The following is an 18832-nucleotide window of genomic DNA, read 5'->3' on the forward strand; positions in this document are numbered from 1 at the left end:
CAACGTTGGGAAGTTGCATTCCACAAGCTTATCGTATAGTTCTCCTACACTGCGTATAAAGCCCTGCTTTCGAGCATGAGCCAACGCGGCCTCACAAGGGTTTATTACTCGGTTGTCAAGGAAACGGATCTCTGCTGGACTCAAGCCCACTCGCTCCGCCAAGTACTTCCATTCATTTCCACCTGAAATGCAGAGTAAGAGTTATTATGGTAGTTCTCCGCTCCAGTGATTTAAGGATATCTTTTTAAATGTTACAACAAGTACTCACCACACATGTGAATTGTTAAATTCACTCTCTGAAGAGTGGGAATATCTAAAATGTCACACGTCTCAGGCAACAAAGGTCCTAAACAGTAAATAGAAAAAAAAATGGATTGAAACAAGTTATGCATTTTACTCCTCACTGTTCATTGAGGTTACTGTAAAGAAATAAACAAGTAGAGCAAAGAAAACAAAATTTTTCACGGGACACCACGCATTTGGCTATTCTCAAGTCACATGAAGACGACGCAGAATTACCGACACAATCCAAAAATGTGAAGCCCATGTTATGAGCTGTGTTTAGCATAATTGTTTCTTTTAGTGTGGATTTATGTGGATTTAAATTAGGAAAGTGGCACATTTTGAGCTTGATCTTCGAATGAAGCAACATGTAGCATTTCTATTTCATATCAAAATACAGTTCATGAATAAATCTGATATAGTTCTTAACGGAAAGGAATATGGGCTAATCTAACTGTCTGCATCATGTACATATCCCAAACAACCAACCTGTTGTACCAGAAGGTGCAATCTCTCGTAACCTCTTCACAACATCATGTCTCTCTGCAGATTGGGCTTTGGAACAAAGGCAGCGAATCATATGCTTTGTCTCTGGATCTGGCTGTTCTGAGGATGATAGGTCCAATGATAAACTATGTTGTAAAAGAGCAACAACACCGTCTGCATCGCATGTCCGTAATTGAAGGGCCTGAAGCAGCTCATCGGAGAGGACAATGGCTTGTTCGCCTTTCCCTAAAATTTCGATGAAGACCTCATTTCAAATATTCTCGGCACTGTTCAATTCATCTTACGAGCTTAGTTGAAATATATACAACGTGCTGACAAATAAAGCATTAAGCAAAAGAAGAAAAGTAATCTCATCATATAAATTGCACAACATCACCGGTTGTGAAAATGAAGTATGAAAAAATAACAGGATTCAACGAGATTTAAACCTGTAAATGACCGTTCGAAACCAAGGCAGTACACAAACTGAATAAGCAATACAGTTCACGCCTTAATAGCCCATTTCCAAATTACTCTTGGCCTCATTTTCAAAACTAGTCCTGGTGCTCATGCTTTCATATGATTATCAGTTTTCATTCACATGCAAATTAAACTCATTTTCACAAGAATGGTTAAGCATCAGGCCTCGTTTTGAAAATGAGGCCAAGGGTAATTCGGAAGTGGGCTATTGCGGTGACCTTGACGCTATTGAAATATATGACTTTCATATATCTTTTCTCACGTCATGACGCTGTAAGCACTTAAAACATGATTCAGTTTCTCGTCTGCCAATTCGCATTACAGAAAGGCGAATTTACTCATACGTCTCAATCCGAGGGATAAACGCACCGCAAACCTGCATTTAAGACGGTTTAAAATCGACATTTGTGATACCATTTACCAGATGAAATAATTTAAATACCTTAGAGCAATGACGCCTGGAAAATCACTAACTACATAATTTTCAAACAGATCTTCATTTACCTTCCGTACTAGTTAATGCTGCTTCCTCGTTACCCTCGCCAGTGACTCCCTGTTGAGTAATAATAATTGTGTTGTTATTTGGTTTTCGTTTTTCATAGTTACTGTATTGTTTTTCTCTCGTATTCTGAGGTTGCGAGTGTGTACAGTCTTATTCATCAAGTTTGATACTACCCTTCCCTACTTCCCTCTCCACGATGGGATCACCAGAGAGCAAATAAAAGTGCCACTTGTGTAACATTGACGAAAAAGTATAAACGTATTGCCTTAAAATCACTAACATTCGATACGCTAAGCAAAAAATTGATATGGAGATAAGTAACTTTTATAGAACACCCAGACAAACAGCAACTTACCTCTTTGTCCAAAAATGGAAACCATGTTGCGAAGCGCTCGAGTGGAACCCTGTAATCTCCAGCAGTCGCAGACTTGGTGCACACAAGAGGCCTTTGACAATTGCGCAAGTGTGACTCCGACCAGAAGTGAAAGCATTCTTCTTCCTTGCATTTACTTACGCGATGGTTTTCACAATGTTCCACCGCCTTTCGTGTGCAACAGATCGGACAGCAAACTGACATCTCGTAAGCCATGTTCCTTAACCAATGAAACTCCTTCCGCATGCATTCCAGAATTAGTCCGAGTTGTCGGCACACAGTACGTGCAAACTCTATTTGAGAAGTATCGTGGCTGAATACAGATGGCAGATTCCTCCCTTCATTCTTGGGATCCTCGGACATCCTTTTTCCTTGGTGAACAACAACCTCAATGGAAGAGGAACGGCTAAGAAGGACCAGAGAGATGGCTTTTGCTGGGTGAGTGTAAAACCTGACAAAATTGTAATGCAGTTGAGGGCGATTTTCGTTGTGACCTTCCCTCGTGCACCATTGCATGACCATCAGTACTAGGCGAGGAAAGAGTCCTATTGGCACTTGACCAGATTTAAACTTCACAAAAAGGGATGGAATGCCCGCAGATGAAAACAAATCTGTGACCTTCGTTGGTGGGGACATCAACATGGAAGGTACGAGATACTCACTGGGTGACCCACTCTCATCGGATGACGGCCAAGGGCATAACAAGCCAAATTTCTCCATCATGTTTATAAGACTGTTCAAATCAAAATTTTCTCGGGTGTGAAAAAGGGGATCCCATACGTCTTTTAAGAGCCTTTTTTCCAAGATTCCCTTTTCCTCTAGCCTTCTCCACAATTCTGTATGTTCTCTCTTGCATTTTTTGAAAGGCGGAATAGTAATAACCTTCTTGAAAACGTCTATCAACCATTGTGGATCCAAAATGACGATTTTGTTTAACTCCGGAGTGTCGTCAAAATGAATCAAATGTCTCTGGTCGTGTAGGAGGTTCAACAAAGTTAAAAACTGCCCTTCAGTGGAAATTCCGCATACCTCAAGTGCATATCGTTTCGCGTCTTCAAGGTAAATCCATTTTCTTCCGTGCTTAACCATCTCTCTTACAGCCTTTTCAAACCTCAGCCATTTGATTGGAATAACCTCCTTCAGCTCAGGCAGTCTCTTGGCAGTGTCAAGCACCTCCTTTCTCAAACGAACAACCCCTGGACATTCTTCCTTACACCCAGACTTAGTATTGTCCACGACAAAGTAGTCGAGAATTTGTCTACCATAACTTTTCCTCTGCAAATTGCCAAAAATTTTACTAGCAAGCTCCTCAGGATCGGCACCTTTGTACGTCTTGTCAGCATGGGTAAAGACGAGAATAACTGGGGGCTGCAGCAACTCTGGTTGTGTGGGATTTGAAGACATTTCCTGAGGCTTCCCACTGTATGGAACCAAACTAGAAACCGAGGACATCCAAAAGTCGAGATAATCCACATTACTCTTCTTACAAAGATCGTCTTTGATAAAATCGAACAATCCTCTCTTCACTCGGGATGGAGATTTCTCCTCTGGATTTCGGTTAAGGTTATAAATCAAAAGGTAAATTGCCCTACTTGTCAGGAAAAGTGGGTGTGTAGAGTAATAAACTGACTGCCCACCAAAATCCCACAGAGTTGACAAAATTTCATCTTTGTCTTCTTCAACGCGTACAACTTGAAGTAGCTTCGTAACTAACGATGCTATTTCTTCTGGCATGGCTGTAACCTCTGGTGCAGTGTTGTTAGAGTCCCTAGGTGGTACACCATTACTATTTAGAAAGGAAAGGCCTCCATTTTGCTCAGTTGTATTGTCGTAACGAGATGGGCTGAGCTTGAGTTCGTTTCGTCGTTCCTTTTTCTCAAGGCTACTAACAATATATTGAGCTGTGTGTTTTTCATAAGAAATTAGCTCCATGTTTGAATCTCTTTCATGGGTAGCCTCTCCCATTTTCCAAACTTCTGTTGACACTCTACAATAGGAAGGATCTGTCTCGATGCCTACGGTGCTGCTCTCATCTGGATTGAATTCCTCTCCTTTCAGTGATCTCTTTAAACTTGTTTTTCCTGACTGACCTTGCCCAATTAACATGATTGGCACTCTTTTTACACTGGTTTTTCCCTCTTCGATGGCTCTGTTGTAAGCCTCGAGGGCCTTAGGGCCTCGTGCATAAATTTCCACAGGAACTGCAACAAAACAATGAGTTCAACAAATAAAGGCAAACAAAGTACATTTCTTATCTAGAGACATATTCTAAGTTTAAGTTCGTTTGAATCGAAGCTAGAAATTTTCATTCCTGGTTCACAATAAAGTTTTATGCGGTGGGTGTCACGGGATCACCTCAAATGAGGATCTACAATTCACAGTGGCATCACCTGACGAGATAAGTCCGTATGAGTCCGTAGGCCCGTCACTGCGGTCCTTACAATGTATTACAATCATTACAATCCATTTTAACCTGTGATCGTGCTATCATAATTGCCGATCGTTTGTTTCATTTCCTTACTTAGACCATTCTCTCGTTTTTAAAGAACATTCTCGGCGACGGAAAAACTCTCCCCGAGTGCAAACCATACATAAACTAGTTTGGCAAACAATGTTAAAACATTTTGAAATTTGAGCGTAAATGTAAAGAACAACCAGGAAATTAATTTCTTTGTACAACTTAAATCGAGGAAAGATACAAACTCACCTGATGCATGTTCGTTATCGTCATCTCCTTCAGACGGAAGAACCTGTCGATTATCGTAATACAACCGTGAATCTATTAATCGTTTCTTGTTAATCCATTTTCAAGATTAGGTTTAAATTTTCAAAAGCGTCGTTAATTTAAGTTAAGCCTGTTCCAGCTATTAATTCTGTAATTGAGGCGTAATAATAACTCAGAGCAAAAAGGAGAGCAGGTAAGTTTTGCTGGATCCTCCGACCGCTGTAGATAGTACACATGTATCAGCACAATGCATGTCACAATGGGTAAATTTTGCTCAAGAGCAGTGTTACTCTCTCATCGTATATAATTACTAAACTCGTTTCCTATTGTCAATCACCTGATTTGAGTGTCTATGTTAGGCCTAGTCCTCAATACAGCCTCTGTCCTTTTCTTCAGTCTGCGCCAGTATCGCAGTCCAATAGAAGGCCTTTAAAGGCTACTCTATCTTTGAATGAGCTCTAAATGTTGTGCTGTTAACGAGTAGATTAAGCTATGGTCGAAGTAAAAATTCAAAATTTTGGTCAAGTTTCCCCTTCATTTTTAAATGACCCTCTCTAAAGAAGGGAGGGGGCAGAATGTTACCTCACCTCTTTCAAGATATTAGGTTCAGGACAACTTTTAGACCGCCACAACCGGACTGGAAGATCTGAAGGTTTCTCCACTGGCATAGATGTTTGGACAGAAGGCAATGCATGAGCTGCAAATTTCACAGGAAGATCAAACTGAAGACGCTCCGGAGGAGCACTGTGTTGGCCTGTAACTGTAAAGAACCAAGAAAAAGTTTAGAATGAATGCTTACAAGAGAATATCATCCGAGGATATTCCCTTGATATTTAACAAGTACTCCACAAGCACATGTTGGATATAAGATGGTAAATATATCTTTTTAGACGTTTTGTTGTGTACTATCGCTGAGTATTTTTACGAGTTGTGCAGTATTTTGACGAGCCCGTAGGGCTCGTCAAAATACAAATAACGAGTAAAAATACTCAGCGATAGTACACAACAAAACGTCTAATAAGTTATTTATTATCCAACACGCCAAATTGTTATTTCAGTGCGGGTGAATTTCGCGGATATTTACTTATGGGGAGTACGTAACAAAGTACGCGAAGCGGAACGGAATTGGCTCGTCGTCGTGTTGCTGTTTCTATTTTCTTCAATAAATGAAGAAATTTCCAGGTTCGTTCGATTCATCTAAAAAACTTCGATCTATAATTGCCAAACATTCCTACTCTTCGTCGTCAGAACTATGATTCAAATTGTCCGCCAGTTTTTTTTCGCAACTTCAATCCAATTCTCGCTTGCGCGATGCGAGAAAACCTGTCTAACCGGTTCCTTGGAGTAAAAATACCGCGTGAAATTTGTACTCTTCTATGGCGTTGTTCTGTACTCTACGGAGTGTAGTTGTTAATAATACCGTATATCCTTAAATAAACGCCCACACTCTAATCATTTTATATATTTCGTATTTATTGGTAATGCTGTGGGAGTTTACAAAGTTCGTTTTTTGCTGCGCAGCGAGCCTAACGAGCGAGTAGCAACATATTCAGGATTTAAGAAGAAGGAGGGTTTGAATTCTCGAGTTCATCACTTTTTACCAGAATGCATAGCATTTAACCAGATTGCACCGCGCCAAATTTGTTGTGTTTAGTGTATTGCGTTTCATAGCGTTACTACTGTAAGGACATTTCCTATATGTACTCAATCGTCTTGTAAATCTACTTTACTAACTTATCGTGAGTATTGCATGGTATATCTACAATCTTGATCACTGGATGAAGGACAGTTGAACTAGGAGAAGTCACCTTGCGTAAATTGACACACCGGTAAGCCATATGGCAAAAGAGATGTTGACAGACCTGTGCAACTACTCCGATTCGCTAGCGCTTCTAAATCTTCTGCCTTCAAAGTTAAGCTCTCGTTAGGATATCTCTTAATGACTTTCCTTTGCGATGTGATAGTAGGGGTCGGTTTTAAGATGTCATTTCCTCATCTGTATGTTCTTGAGTTTTGGCTAGCACTTTTCTTCTGTGCTCGCGCTATTTTCTTTGCTTTCAAGTATGCTTATTCTCCCGCAGAAAATAACCTCAGAGATACGTTTTTTCAAAACCTCCATCTAGGTATGCTCCATTGATTACCACCCTTCCTTCCCCATCAAATAGAGAAAAATTTCCACTTCGTCTTGGTATGTAGTCAATGAACGAACTAAACCGGCAATTCAGTGCTCGGACAGAGTATTGTTTGAGGTGAGAAGGATGCTCTTAATGTGGCCGAACTCAGTTTTCGCGCGCGCTTTTGCTGATGCAATTCAGCACGCGCACAAGGATTGCAAAAAAGAAACATGCCATCAATAAAGCGGTCATTTTATTGACTCAGCACGTACCCGCAATATCTGTGCTATTTTTCTCTGTAGTTGACGCAGTGTATTGATGGCTTTACTCTTTTATTACAAAGATATGGTAGAAAAGGTAATGGTGCAAAGAACCCAGCAATTCTCACCTTTTTCGTTGTTACCGATAGAACCCAGTTAAATGCAACGCATGTGTAGTGAGTAAAAAATTGCGATTGAATGGAAAATTGCTTTCTCGTAAATACGCCTATTTCTCGGGAACCACTCATTAGAATTTCACAAAATTTGGCACGAAAATACTTTAGGAAATAAGTAATTGGAGTGTTGAAAAAAATTGAACTCTAACAAAGGAAATTCCAGTGAACCTTCAACAAGGGATAGTTAAATATCTCTCTGTTAAATCATTAGCAAAATGGTGTTAACTTGTGATTATCGTTACAAGCTTATTGCATGCAAAATATAAAGAAAATCTAATGAATAGATTTTCTACAAATAAACAAAAACCGATTTAAATTGCCTGTTTGTATTTATTCATGTTGCCATGGCAATGACACATACGTCAGCTTAACTATCGAAAAACCAAAGTTTGTGCTGTAAACTTGCTTGCTGCCGTTTGGTGACCGAGGGATCTAAGGTTTTAGAGAAAAAGGTGAGTGAAACACAGGTATCAAAAACTGTGTTGAGCCACCTTAAATCTTAGTTTTAGAAACACCCCACGATTTGACAGCACTTTGAAACACACAGTTGGATGAATTACTGCTTAACCTTGTCACTATTAACATAATCTGCCGCAGCATTACTATCTTTAGATACCCTAGTGTAAACTCTTAAATCTTCTCCAAATTCAAGTGACCGGAAGTCAATGTTACTTCCGACCCCTAAAATCACATAATTTGTGCAACGCTCCACTACCGAATTCGAAGCTGAAAGAAAATTTAACGCTACGCAATTTACACAGCCAGACCTAAATATACACAAGAAAAAATAATTTCCGATGTAAGAAACGTTCAATGAAATGAGATACAATGCTTACGAGACAAACATACGAGTGTGTTTTAGATCCAGCTTATCGAAAAGCAAAGACGTCGTTGCAGAGATTGTTTAAGTGTTTTGTTTATCTGGAACTGAGAAAAGAAACCCATCGAGGACAGCTTTCATTTGAATATTCTGAACTAATTTTCTTACTCCAAGCGTAAGAGTTACGAGTTACATTACAAACTTACTGAGACACGAATTTGGTTAAATCTATCAAAATTCAGGGTAAACTCATCAAACTTCAGTTTGTTCTGAAGCGTTGTGCATATTTACAGATCCGTGGTATGCAGTCAGTGAACGGAAGAGACCAATATTATGGCCACTCAAACAGACTTCAAAGGCGAACCTTTCTAACCAAAGATCCTGGCAAACTTCTACGCAAATTTTTCAAGTCATCCTGGAATTCAGTTGAAGGTAACTGGCTGTTATACTTTTTCCAGACTATAAAACGTTAATGTCGAGTGCAATTTTGCAGTGAAACTTCAAAGATACGTACCACACAGTGTTAGTGTTAGTGTCAGATCGTACGAAATGACATTGACTGGTTTTGTTTTTTTTGTTGTTTTTTTTTGTCAGAATATTTCCGATGCATGGGTGAAGCTTAGCAACACTTACATAACTTATTTCCATGATTCGGTAAATGTTAACAACGGCCTTCATTTGGCGCGAAGATAGGTTCGGATACTTGCTTGCGCACGTTATCTGTTCCAAGATGCTAACAGCTTTCCGAGAGCGAAGCTCGAAGGAAAATTGTAAGCTTCGAAGAACTAATAATGTCCAATGCAGCTTTTCGAGCGCCTTACTCATGGAGCTCCCGCGGCGAATCGGCGTCACTCCAATGGTTACCCGGTGCGCTAACATCAATTTTTTTTTTTCAGTGACTTTCTTTTTGACTGACGCGACGGACTTAGCCAAAAAGGAGGGACTACTTGTAGTCTAAGTCTGTTTGATAGCGTTTTACAATAATTAAAGGGGAAATAACGAAGACAAATCGGTTGCCGATAGAATTAATATTTTGCGGTAGCTTTGATCCCCGAGGACTGTATCACACTTGCCAGTCGTGCTTTTTTGGGGGCAAAACATGGTAATGAATTCTATAATGATGCAATAGTCTCATTAGAAAGCAGTAAGCCTTTCTTCGTTGCTGCCGTTACCTCTCTGACAGAGCGTGTTGCGTGACTCGTACGAGTAGACTATTCACTGGATGTTTTTTTAAAACATTTCAAACATTTTTAAACGTTTCAATTAAATTTAAAATTGAGCGAGCCATATCTTTCAGTCCTCGGATTAATTCTACTTTCACAGGTTTTCTTTCTTGTTTTCCATTCCACGGTATTCTTCCCTGTTTTCCATTCCACAAGATCGGATAAAATATTAATTTAATGTCTACAAAGTATGACAACGGTCGTTTGTTTAGATTCGCGATATGAAATCATGCTTCATACCAGACTACAGCACATTAGTATATGAGTCTCGGACGAATGGCCCGTACGTACGAATGTTTTGAAAACCATTTTGAATAGTTCGTTTCGTTTGAAGTCATTTTTATTCGCAAAGGACGGTAAGCCTTGGTTTTTGGCCTTGAATCAAACCCACTAGTGCGTAACGTTATATATTTACGGCTCTTGCCTGTGTTCTACATGACTCGCGTTTCACTCAACACTCACGTGGAAACTAAACGGACTACGGTATGCGTATACAGACTACGTGGCACACTTGATCAAAAAGCCTTTGCAGTACCGATCAAAGAAGGATTCGTTACAACTTCGATCGATGCGATTTAATAGTTCTAATAATTTGACAGTTTAGATCCTAGCGAATCTAACATTACTCTAAATAAGTTACTTGTGATAGAGCAGAACATTCAAAGCAAACTTTGACATTCTTTGGTTTTTAAAAGCATCATCACCAGCCGTATCCTATAAAAAGATAGCATACTTCATGGGCAGAGTACCACAAAAGAAGGACTCAAGAAGACATAACTATGAATATTGCTGAATATTGTGACGAGTTCTTCCTGACACAGACATGTTTCATGGCAGATGAAATCTCTAGATTTACCTTGTTCATGATCGCGCCTCCGTCTTTTCCCACGGAAAAGTTGTCTCAGCTTGTTCATCGGAATAGCTCAAACTTTAACTGCGCAAAACATGGATCAAATAAAAAATTTTGTTGTCCATCCTCGTCAGATATACTACTTGATCATCAAAGCGTTAGAGTGACGTCTCAATATGGTACGAATCGAAACTGGAACCCATTCCCCCTCCTTTTTAATTTATGCGTGGCGTGACTGAAATCGGAGGAAGTCAAACCGAAAGAAATGCAATGCGAAAAGGGGAAGGGAGGGAAGGGAAATGAAGGAAAAGGAAGGGAAGGGAAGGAAAGGGAAGGGAAATTAACCGGCAAGGAAGGAATTCTCGGGGGGTGTAGCTGAAAGATAGAAAGTGAATAAAAAAAATTGGTTGAAATAAGAAAAAAAACTAAATATTGTAAGTCTGAAAACATTCCAAATGATTAACAACTCTTCAGGTCCGTGTCAATGGCTAGTAATGGATATTTATCCGCGCTAAGTACAGGATTACATATAAATATTCAACTTGAAGTATCCGAAATTTATCTATCTTCAAGTATTTCATTCCAAATTTAGACTCTGGGACTAAAAGGTAAATTAAAGTTCTGTGTTTTCTGTTTTGTTCAAAATTGTCGGATCTGCCCCTGGAAACAACTTGAATCGCTTTCTTATCTTTAGCATGCATTTCAAAAGAAATACCAAACACATATTCTTTTACCCTTAAGTCTTCTTTCTGGCCTTTCCCTCACCTTCCGTTCTAAAAAAAAAAAAAAAAAAAAAAAAGTCTTTTTATAGGATTACACAATTACTGGTGAACCAGTAGTTTCCATTGTGGTCCTTGCAAACAAATGAAACAAATGGTCTAAATTGAACATAACATCATTAAGAACCCCAACCAGCCAGAGGCAAACCAGTTGGCTATTTACAAGCGTGGCCAAGGATCTGAACTCGGGGCTACCGTGAAACAGATCCAGTGGTCAGGGTGGGACTTGAACCCGGGAGCGGCGGATTACGAGTCCGACACTCTAACCACTCAGCCACACTACCTCCCGTTCTACGCGTTGCGATGAAGAAGAGACTGGTTAGGACGGATTTTTTATTTAATAGGCTAATGTTTCCCCCCTTTCTCTAAGAAGCGGACTGTAGAGAATGCCAAAGCAAAACAAAAGCATGTTAATGAACATCCAATTTGACGTAAAACTTAGCAATGCTTAGTTTTATTTCTTCGGCCACTCTAGTGAAGTTTTCCATCTTATGCAGGATTTTACTGATTTGTAAAACAAAGTTTGCAAAATGTAAAGTTATATTACGTTCTCTGCAAAAGACAGTTTTACTCGTAATAAAAGCATCTACTACATCTCGGCTTTTGCGTTGTTTTTCATTTGACGATCCGATACATCAGGTAAAGCCCAAATTCACGCAGATATGCAACTTGTTTCATAACCGTTATCCTAGGAAACATTACTTTAACTTTACTTAATGTTATATTTCTCAGTTAGACGTGACAGGTAAGAATATTCGGAGGAAACCATGACATTCTTTTCCCTTAACAGCTGAATTACTGTTCTTATTCAAACATTTGATAGGAAGCTTGATGTGCAGAAAGACATGACGACAAATATTGTTACGAGCTCTTTATAACACTCAACAAACATGTTTCATGACAGAGCAATCCGTTATAATTAACTTGTTCAGGATCCCGCCTCCATCCTTTTCCCACGAGAAAGATGTCTCGGTCTGTCCATCGGAATTGCTAATACTTTGGCTGCGTAAAATACGAATCAAATGAAAATATTTCATGTCCTTCCTCGTCAGATATACTACTCGATAACTAGAGCGGAAATCGTGGGACACGTCAGAATATTCTGGAACATTCTAGATTGACGCCCCAACTTGACAAAGGAAAAGGCACTCTTCTAGAGGAAAGAAAACTCTTTGCGAAGTGATAAAACAGGAATTTTTTTTAAAAAATTAAAAGGGGTTTATTTTCTAAAGTAACCGTGGCACAGCTCGATAAAGGGGAGAGTGCATTATAAGATGATATGACTTTGCCTCCGTAGAGGGATTCCAAAGCTGACATTTAGGCCTTTCACTCTGATAAAGCCTAACGTTCAAAGTACCAAATCAGATGATAAAACCAAATTGCGATATTCCAAGGCCTTCCTCGAGTTAAAGACGCAAGATATCATTTTAAATATCGTTTGACAGTAATTCATATCGTTTAATGTCATAACAAAATTATGTGAACGCCTCTACAGTTTCGAATATTACACAAAATAAGTAAAACTAAATTCTATCAAAAATGGTTCATCTTTTTCTTTTGCTACTTTAAGACACTAGGTAGAACGATGCGACCCTCATTAGATATATAATGGAAAGCCGTTCCATAATACTACTGTGTCAAAACCGAATCATTTGAATTTCGTACTAAAATACCACCTAGGTTCGGTTGTTCAAGAGACAATAAATGCAAAAGAAATGTCAAAGCCAGTTCGACAGGTTATTTATTACGAAACTTTTTCCCTAAACCCCACACCTCAGAATCTCAATTCTTGCGAAATGGCTGATTAATATAGCTGATATATGGTCCTTAATGCAATATCATCCGCATAACTCTAACCATAGATATCTATTTAGTGCACCGTTAGTTACTAAAACGACTAATACTAGCTCATCGTTTTTCATTGTCCCCCCAAACTCGAGCTAGCGGGGTTCTACTATATTTTTTTGACTTAAAAATCACAAAAGGATTCATTTCAAAAGTCCTTATCGTTTTAAGTAACTTTTTCCGCTATCCCTCCAGCAAGTATCAACAAGCCAATCTTCCAAACACTAAATTTGAAAATGACGGTCCAACAGAGGAAACTTCGCTTCAACAAAACAGGTTTTCTTTCAACGCTATTACTTTGTGTAATTTTTTTAGAGACTTTCTCGTCTATTCTAATAACACATCTGAATTTAAATGAAGTTAAATTAAGTTGAGTAATGTTATAAAATATACCAAAGACGTAAAGTATAAATTTGTCACTTCATTAAATATATGTGGATTCAGAAAAAAATTTTTTAGTTTGGTGAAACCTGGCTGAGCTGAGTGAATTATTCACCGCTAATTTTTTAGCTGATGTGTATAGTCCTATTCAAAAGGATGCTACCATAAGCCATACAAGCTTTCTACCAACAAGCAACGCATTTTTTTTTTTTTTTTTTTTTTGCTCTTTATGACTTTTAATGATTTTCAGGCTTGTTTTAATTCGTTAATTTATGTAATTTTTAAGATGCAGGGCCCTTATGGATATCAGCGTTTGAGCTGAATGCGCATTCCTTTTGAACGAAAGTTTTACTTTACTTCAAACTATCACTGACCAAGAGAAAACTTTACGTGTCGCGCATTCCTTTAAAAAGTACTGCATTTAAGTACTCGATTCGTAGGCTACTGTCAAAACTGCACTTGAAAATAGATGTAAGATAACCTTCCGTTTCCTTTACGAGCACAAAGAAAGTATCCGTTTTCCCTAATATATCAATGTATTTCTACTTTTATTCCAACGAACGAAAGGATTCAAAGAAGGTGTAAGCCTATCCTGTTCTTAAGTTTGTATATCACTTAAAACTAGAAGTCTTGTAACCTAATTAACTGACAAATTCAATATTTAAAGTCGTTTCATGACAAAGAATACAACAATTTACGCAACTATCACCCTCTCTTCTTTAAAGCAAATCTGCCTACGTGGGGAAGCCGCATTCTACAAGCTTGTCGTACAATTCTCTCACGCTGCGAATAAGGCCTTGTTTACGAGCATGCGCCAAAGTGTCACAAGGGTTTATTACTTGGTTGTCAAGGAAGCGGATCTCTGCCGGACTCAAGCCCAGTCGCTCTGCCAATAACTTTCCACCTGAAATGCCAAAGAACAATTTCTAGAATCAACGTAATTCCATGCTATTTCATACTACACAGGGAGCATACCTTGAATGCAGTGAACAAATGTTAACTTTTGAGATTCGACCTAATCATTGTTGTAACAAATGCTGACCATCGTTGTCATCGTCATTGGTATCACTATTATCTCATTTTATTAAAGGTAATGCTGTGTAATTTTTATGCTATTTACTGGTTAAAAACCAATACGGAAAAGGTTTGATTTTGCTTAACTTTTTTTTTTTTACTCAGTAATTAGTCCAAAAAACTCGTGCTGATAAGTTCAATATTGAAAGAAGTCGTTTCACGACAAAGAAAAACAATAATTCAGACAACAGCTATTACCCTTTTTTTGTTAAAGCAAATCTGCCCACATAGGGAAGCCGCATTCTACAAGCTTGTCGTACAATTCTCCTACACTGAGAATAAAACCTCGATTACGAGCATGCGCCAGAGCGGCGTCAAAAGGGTTCATTACTCGGTAGTCAAGGAAACGGATCTCGACACGATTCAACCCCAGTCGCCCCGCCAATAACTTCCATTGATCTCCATCTGAAATTCCAAACAAAAATTTAGGAAATTGCACATTATTACACGACACTCCTCCATACTGAATGTACAGGCCAATAGGGCCCAGCTCATCGAATACAGTTTTACTAAATACACATCTATGTCGCTCCGACGAAGGGCTAACGCTCGAAACGTTAGCTTTTGTAATCGTTACGGTGGCCAATTTACCACTTCAACTTTGTTGATATATCCAAATTATTTCGTTACTGCCACCAACGCAGCCCCAAACAGTTTCTTTCGAAACTATAAGCCTTTATTAATTGTGATGACCTTGACATTGTCATATATCCTCTCTCAGTCTTCTATCATGTACTTATGCTACATGATACACTTCAAGTTTTAACTTCTCCTCTTCCAATTCAGTTTACAAAATGGGGACTATGCTCCTTTATCTCATTTTAAAAGAGAAACTAACTTCAGTTAAAAATACACCGCAAACCCGATTTTAACTCCACTTTCATGATGTCATCTATCAGATGAAATGATTGAGTTGTCCTAAAACTCAAACGAAGTGTACACAAGACTCTCAAAAGATGAACTAACAAACCAAAAGGAAAACACTTTCGTTCGTGTGTCACAAAATTATGGCTACCGCATCGTCTGCATTAAACCACTCAGTAACTGCATAATCAACCTATAGATCCTTACCTTCCGAACAAGGTAAAGCTGATTCCTGATTGCCCTCTCTAGTGACTCCCTGTCAATTTCATAAACATTTTGTCAGTACTTCGTCTCTATTTTAGTTGTTGTTGTATTTTTTCTTGCGTTCTATCGTTGATGGTGGACGCAGTTTTTTTTTTGTAAGTTTACTACTACTTCTCTTTCCACGAAGGATGATTATAAAATGTCAGATAAACGTTTATCATGTAAAATGTTGAAATTTATGTACAAAGTAGAGGATATCGTGTATATTATCCTACAGACAGTTTGCAGCACGCGGGAAAAAATGTTTACGAACAGCTTCCTGTTCACTGCGGGAGATGTTAAATCTTTTGTTTTCTGGTATGTGCTTATAAACAAAAATCATCAATTTCTTTTGTAACAACCACCAATCGCTCTCTCATCTTGAATTGAACTTTAAACGAAGACTTTTCGTAGTAGAAGTAAGGTTTGAAAATTAGAGAATATCAACTTCGGGTACATCCTCACCGAATATTTCCTAGTGTTAGCCACTACAGTGAGAACTTGGTCAGCAATGTCAGCTGGAATCATTTTAATTTCGCCTAGTTTAGTGTCAAAGCTTCGGTTAACAAAAACGGCTCCTTTTAAGGTGATTACACCAGACGATTACACTTATTTAGAAAACCAAACGACATGTAATAACCCTGTTCAGCTCTCTGACAAAAGACGTTATCCTCAAGAGTGGAATGACACTCTCGATAATCAAAAAACCTTAGGTCCTTGCGGTGTGTCAACTTAGCAGCGGTACCACGACCTTTGTGGACTAATAACTGTTCCCTTATCCTCGTAACTTTGATTCCATCCCTTCCTGAATAGCACCTCTGAATGCTATATTTTACAAAGCAGAGCGAAGACTTTGATGAAGAGTACAGTAGCTTTCCATTGGCAGTTACACTTCAACAACGACTTTATTTACAAGTATCATTAGACACGCATGACACCAGGTTGGGTATCCTCGCAGACACGTGCTATGCCATGCCTACCAACAGTGTTTCTAAGTTTCTTAAAAAAATGAAGTATGATCATCGTCGACGGGTTAGTATTGATTTTTTTCGTTCTTATCAAACTAATTTAAATGGTTAATCGCTGAACAATTTGGTTCGTAAGAATTCCTAAGGAACATTTGGGAAGGCGTATGTTGATTACCAGAGCTTAATTGGGACAGAGGGTATTTGGTTTCCTGGGAAAATGGGTGGGACAGAAAACTGTGTTTTCAATCTGATTGCTTTTTCCGCTCTCAGGGCTAAACTTGACTTCCCTTCTCCCAGGGCTAGGTAACTCATGCTAGTGCCGTAGGGGAGGGGGGGGGGGTAAGAGTTTCGATTTCACCTTTTTCGTCTGTAACCTATTTACTTTTGAAACCATTTTTTTACTTACGTTATAAAATCAAGCTTACATCACACATAAATGAGGGCTGAAGAGTACCAGGTTAAAGGCCTTCACCCAAAATGATACAGTACTACCGCATTTAATTCCCCAATCCATTGTTTGTTAAAAGAATACCCATTAAAGCTGTTAAAGTCAAAGAAGAAGAAAACTATAGAGCAGTTTAGGTTGGGAGTTCCCTGACCATGTAGGGTCTTTTGTTTTGTTATCCTTGTGAGCTGTTGTTATTAGTTTCAATTTTGAAGAACGTTTCAAAGAAGAAAAGCATTAAATAAATAAGTTATTCACCATAATATGGTTGTTATCTTGAAACGATGAAACAATTTCATTCCACATTTTTCGATCGCTGCAAATAATACATGGATTTCATTGTTGTACTTCCCACGCTATTCCAGATAGATGTGGAGATGTTTTTTTTTCTAGTCAAGTTTGCCACCGTCTACTTTGAAAAAGTATTTCTCTTTCTGAAGAGAGAGCGTTTTGAAAACTCAGGCTAAGTACCATAACTTGTTTTGAAAACAACTCAAAACTGTTGACGTCAGTTGGTCATCTGGTCTTTGGTTTAGCGTGAACTTAAGTCACCCTCCTTTGAGATACAATGAATATATGAAGATCATATATTTTGAACTGCGGTATTAGATACGTATGATGCACGATCCTCGCAGTAGATAGTGCTATTTAAGCAATAGCGAAAATCAGACCTGAAAAAAAAATCAGGCCTGTACGGGACTCGAACCACTGACCTCTGCGATACTAGTGCAGCGCTCTACCAATTGAGCTAACAAGCCAACTGGGAGCAGGCCGTTAAGTTGATTCGTAATAAACCCGTGAAAGTGATAAATGAGATACAATGAATATATGAAGATCATATATTTTGAACTGCGGTATTAGTTATCACTTTCACGAGTTTATTAAGAATCAACTTAACGGCCTGCTCCCAGTTGGCTTGTTAGCTCAATTGGTAGAGCGCTGCACTAGTATCGCAGAGGTCAGTGGTTCGAGTCCCGTACAGGCCTGGTTTTTTTTTTTTTTTTTTTTTTCAGGTCTGATTTTCGCTATTGCTTTAATAGCGCTATCTACTGTGAGGATCGTGCATCATACGTATCACCCTCCTTTACAGCCCAGGTGGCATTTTTCACTTCAACTTTGATTGAATTTAAGTTGAACTTGAAACTGCTAACAACGATTCAAAGGCGAGTGTGGACGGAAAGCGTGTTAGTCTGGACGAACTAACATAATGCTGAACCAGTCAATACTGTATCGCCTCTTGCTATCTCATGCGGTGGAAAAGTTTTCTCCGGTGAGACCAAAAATGATTTTTCAACCATATTCTCATATCTCTAGACAGATAGATGCTTATATATAAAGGATGTATCACCATGCTGTCTTTCGAGTGTACCTCAAATTTTTGGTATAGAATAACAAAAATTGGCAATTCATTATCATGACAAAAATGACTAAATAGCTATAGTATAAGAATAAGATAGGGTGGAAATCGATTGAGCTTCAACAATGTTGAAAATTAGTGAACCAATTGTTAGTTTTTCCTTTGAAATTTTCGAGAATTTCAATCCCAAGCTAAGTGGCTCAATGGGTTGTGAATTCTAAGAGCCTTCGCAAATAAAAGTAAGTCATACCATCATGCAGTAAATGGTTTGAACCCGGGGGTAACATGTGAAGGTGTAGTCTGATCGTCCGGGTGAGTGTAGTCCTGAGAAGGACTGTTGTTGGTGGCAGTGACTGACGTTTCGACAACCTGTGCGGAAGTCATCATCAGAGTCAAGTGAATGATTGTTGTCAGTAGATTGTTGTCAGTAGATTGAATGATTGTTGTCTACTGACAACAATCATTCACTTGACTCTGATGATGACTTCCGCACAGGTTGTCGAAACGTCAGTCACTGCCACCGACAACATTCCTTCTCAGGACTACACTCACCCGAACGATCAGACTACACCTTCACATCATACC

The 18832-nt window shown here is 38.8% G+C and overlaps 1 protein-coding gene across 1 annotated transcript in view; it reads right to left on the minus strand.

Annotated features, from left to right (window-relative positions):
• The window catches only part of LOC111327529 (uncharacterized), an 11308-nt gene extending 834 nt beyond the window's left edge, over nucleotides 1–10474 (minus strand). The window contains exons 1-8 of the mRNA XM_088740268.1: nucleotides 10298–10474; nucleotides 5436–5608; nucleotides 4831–4873; nucleotides 2106–4324; nucleotides 1753–1801; nucleotides 772–1014; nucleotides 269–346; nucleotides 1–182 (exon numbers count right to left, since the gene is read on the minus strand). The exon at nucleotides 1–182 is cut by the window's left edge and continues 834 nt beyond it. Coding sequence (XP_088596394.1) covers nucleotides 1–182; nucleotides 269–346; nucleotides 772–1014; nucleotides 1753–1801; nucleotides 2106–4324; nucleotides 4831–4873; nucleotides 5436–5608; nucleotides 10298–10355 — 3045 coding nt within the window. The 5' untranslated portion in view covers nucleotides 10356–10474. The remainder of the gene's footprint in view (nucleotides 183–268; nucleotides 347–771; nucleotides 1015–1752; nucleotides 1802–2105; nucleotides 4325–4830; nucleotides 4874–5435; nucleotides 5609–10297) is intronic.
• Between the last annotated feature and the right edge of the window lie 8358 nt (nucleotides 10475–18832).

Source organism: Stylophora pistillata, chromosome 12, assembly GCF_964205215.1.
Source record: "Stylophora pistillata chromosome 12, jaStyPist1.2, whole genome shotgun sequence".
Taxonomy (NCBI): Eukaryota; Metazoa; Cnidaria; class Anthozoa; order Scleractinia; family Pocilloporidae; genus Stylophora; species Stylophora pistillata.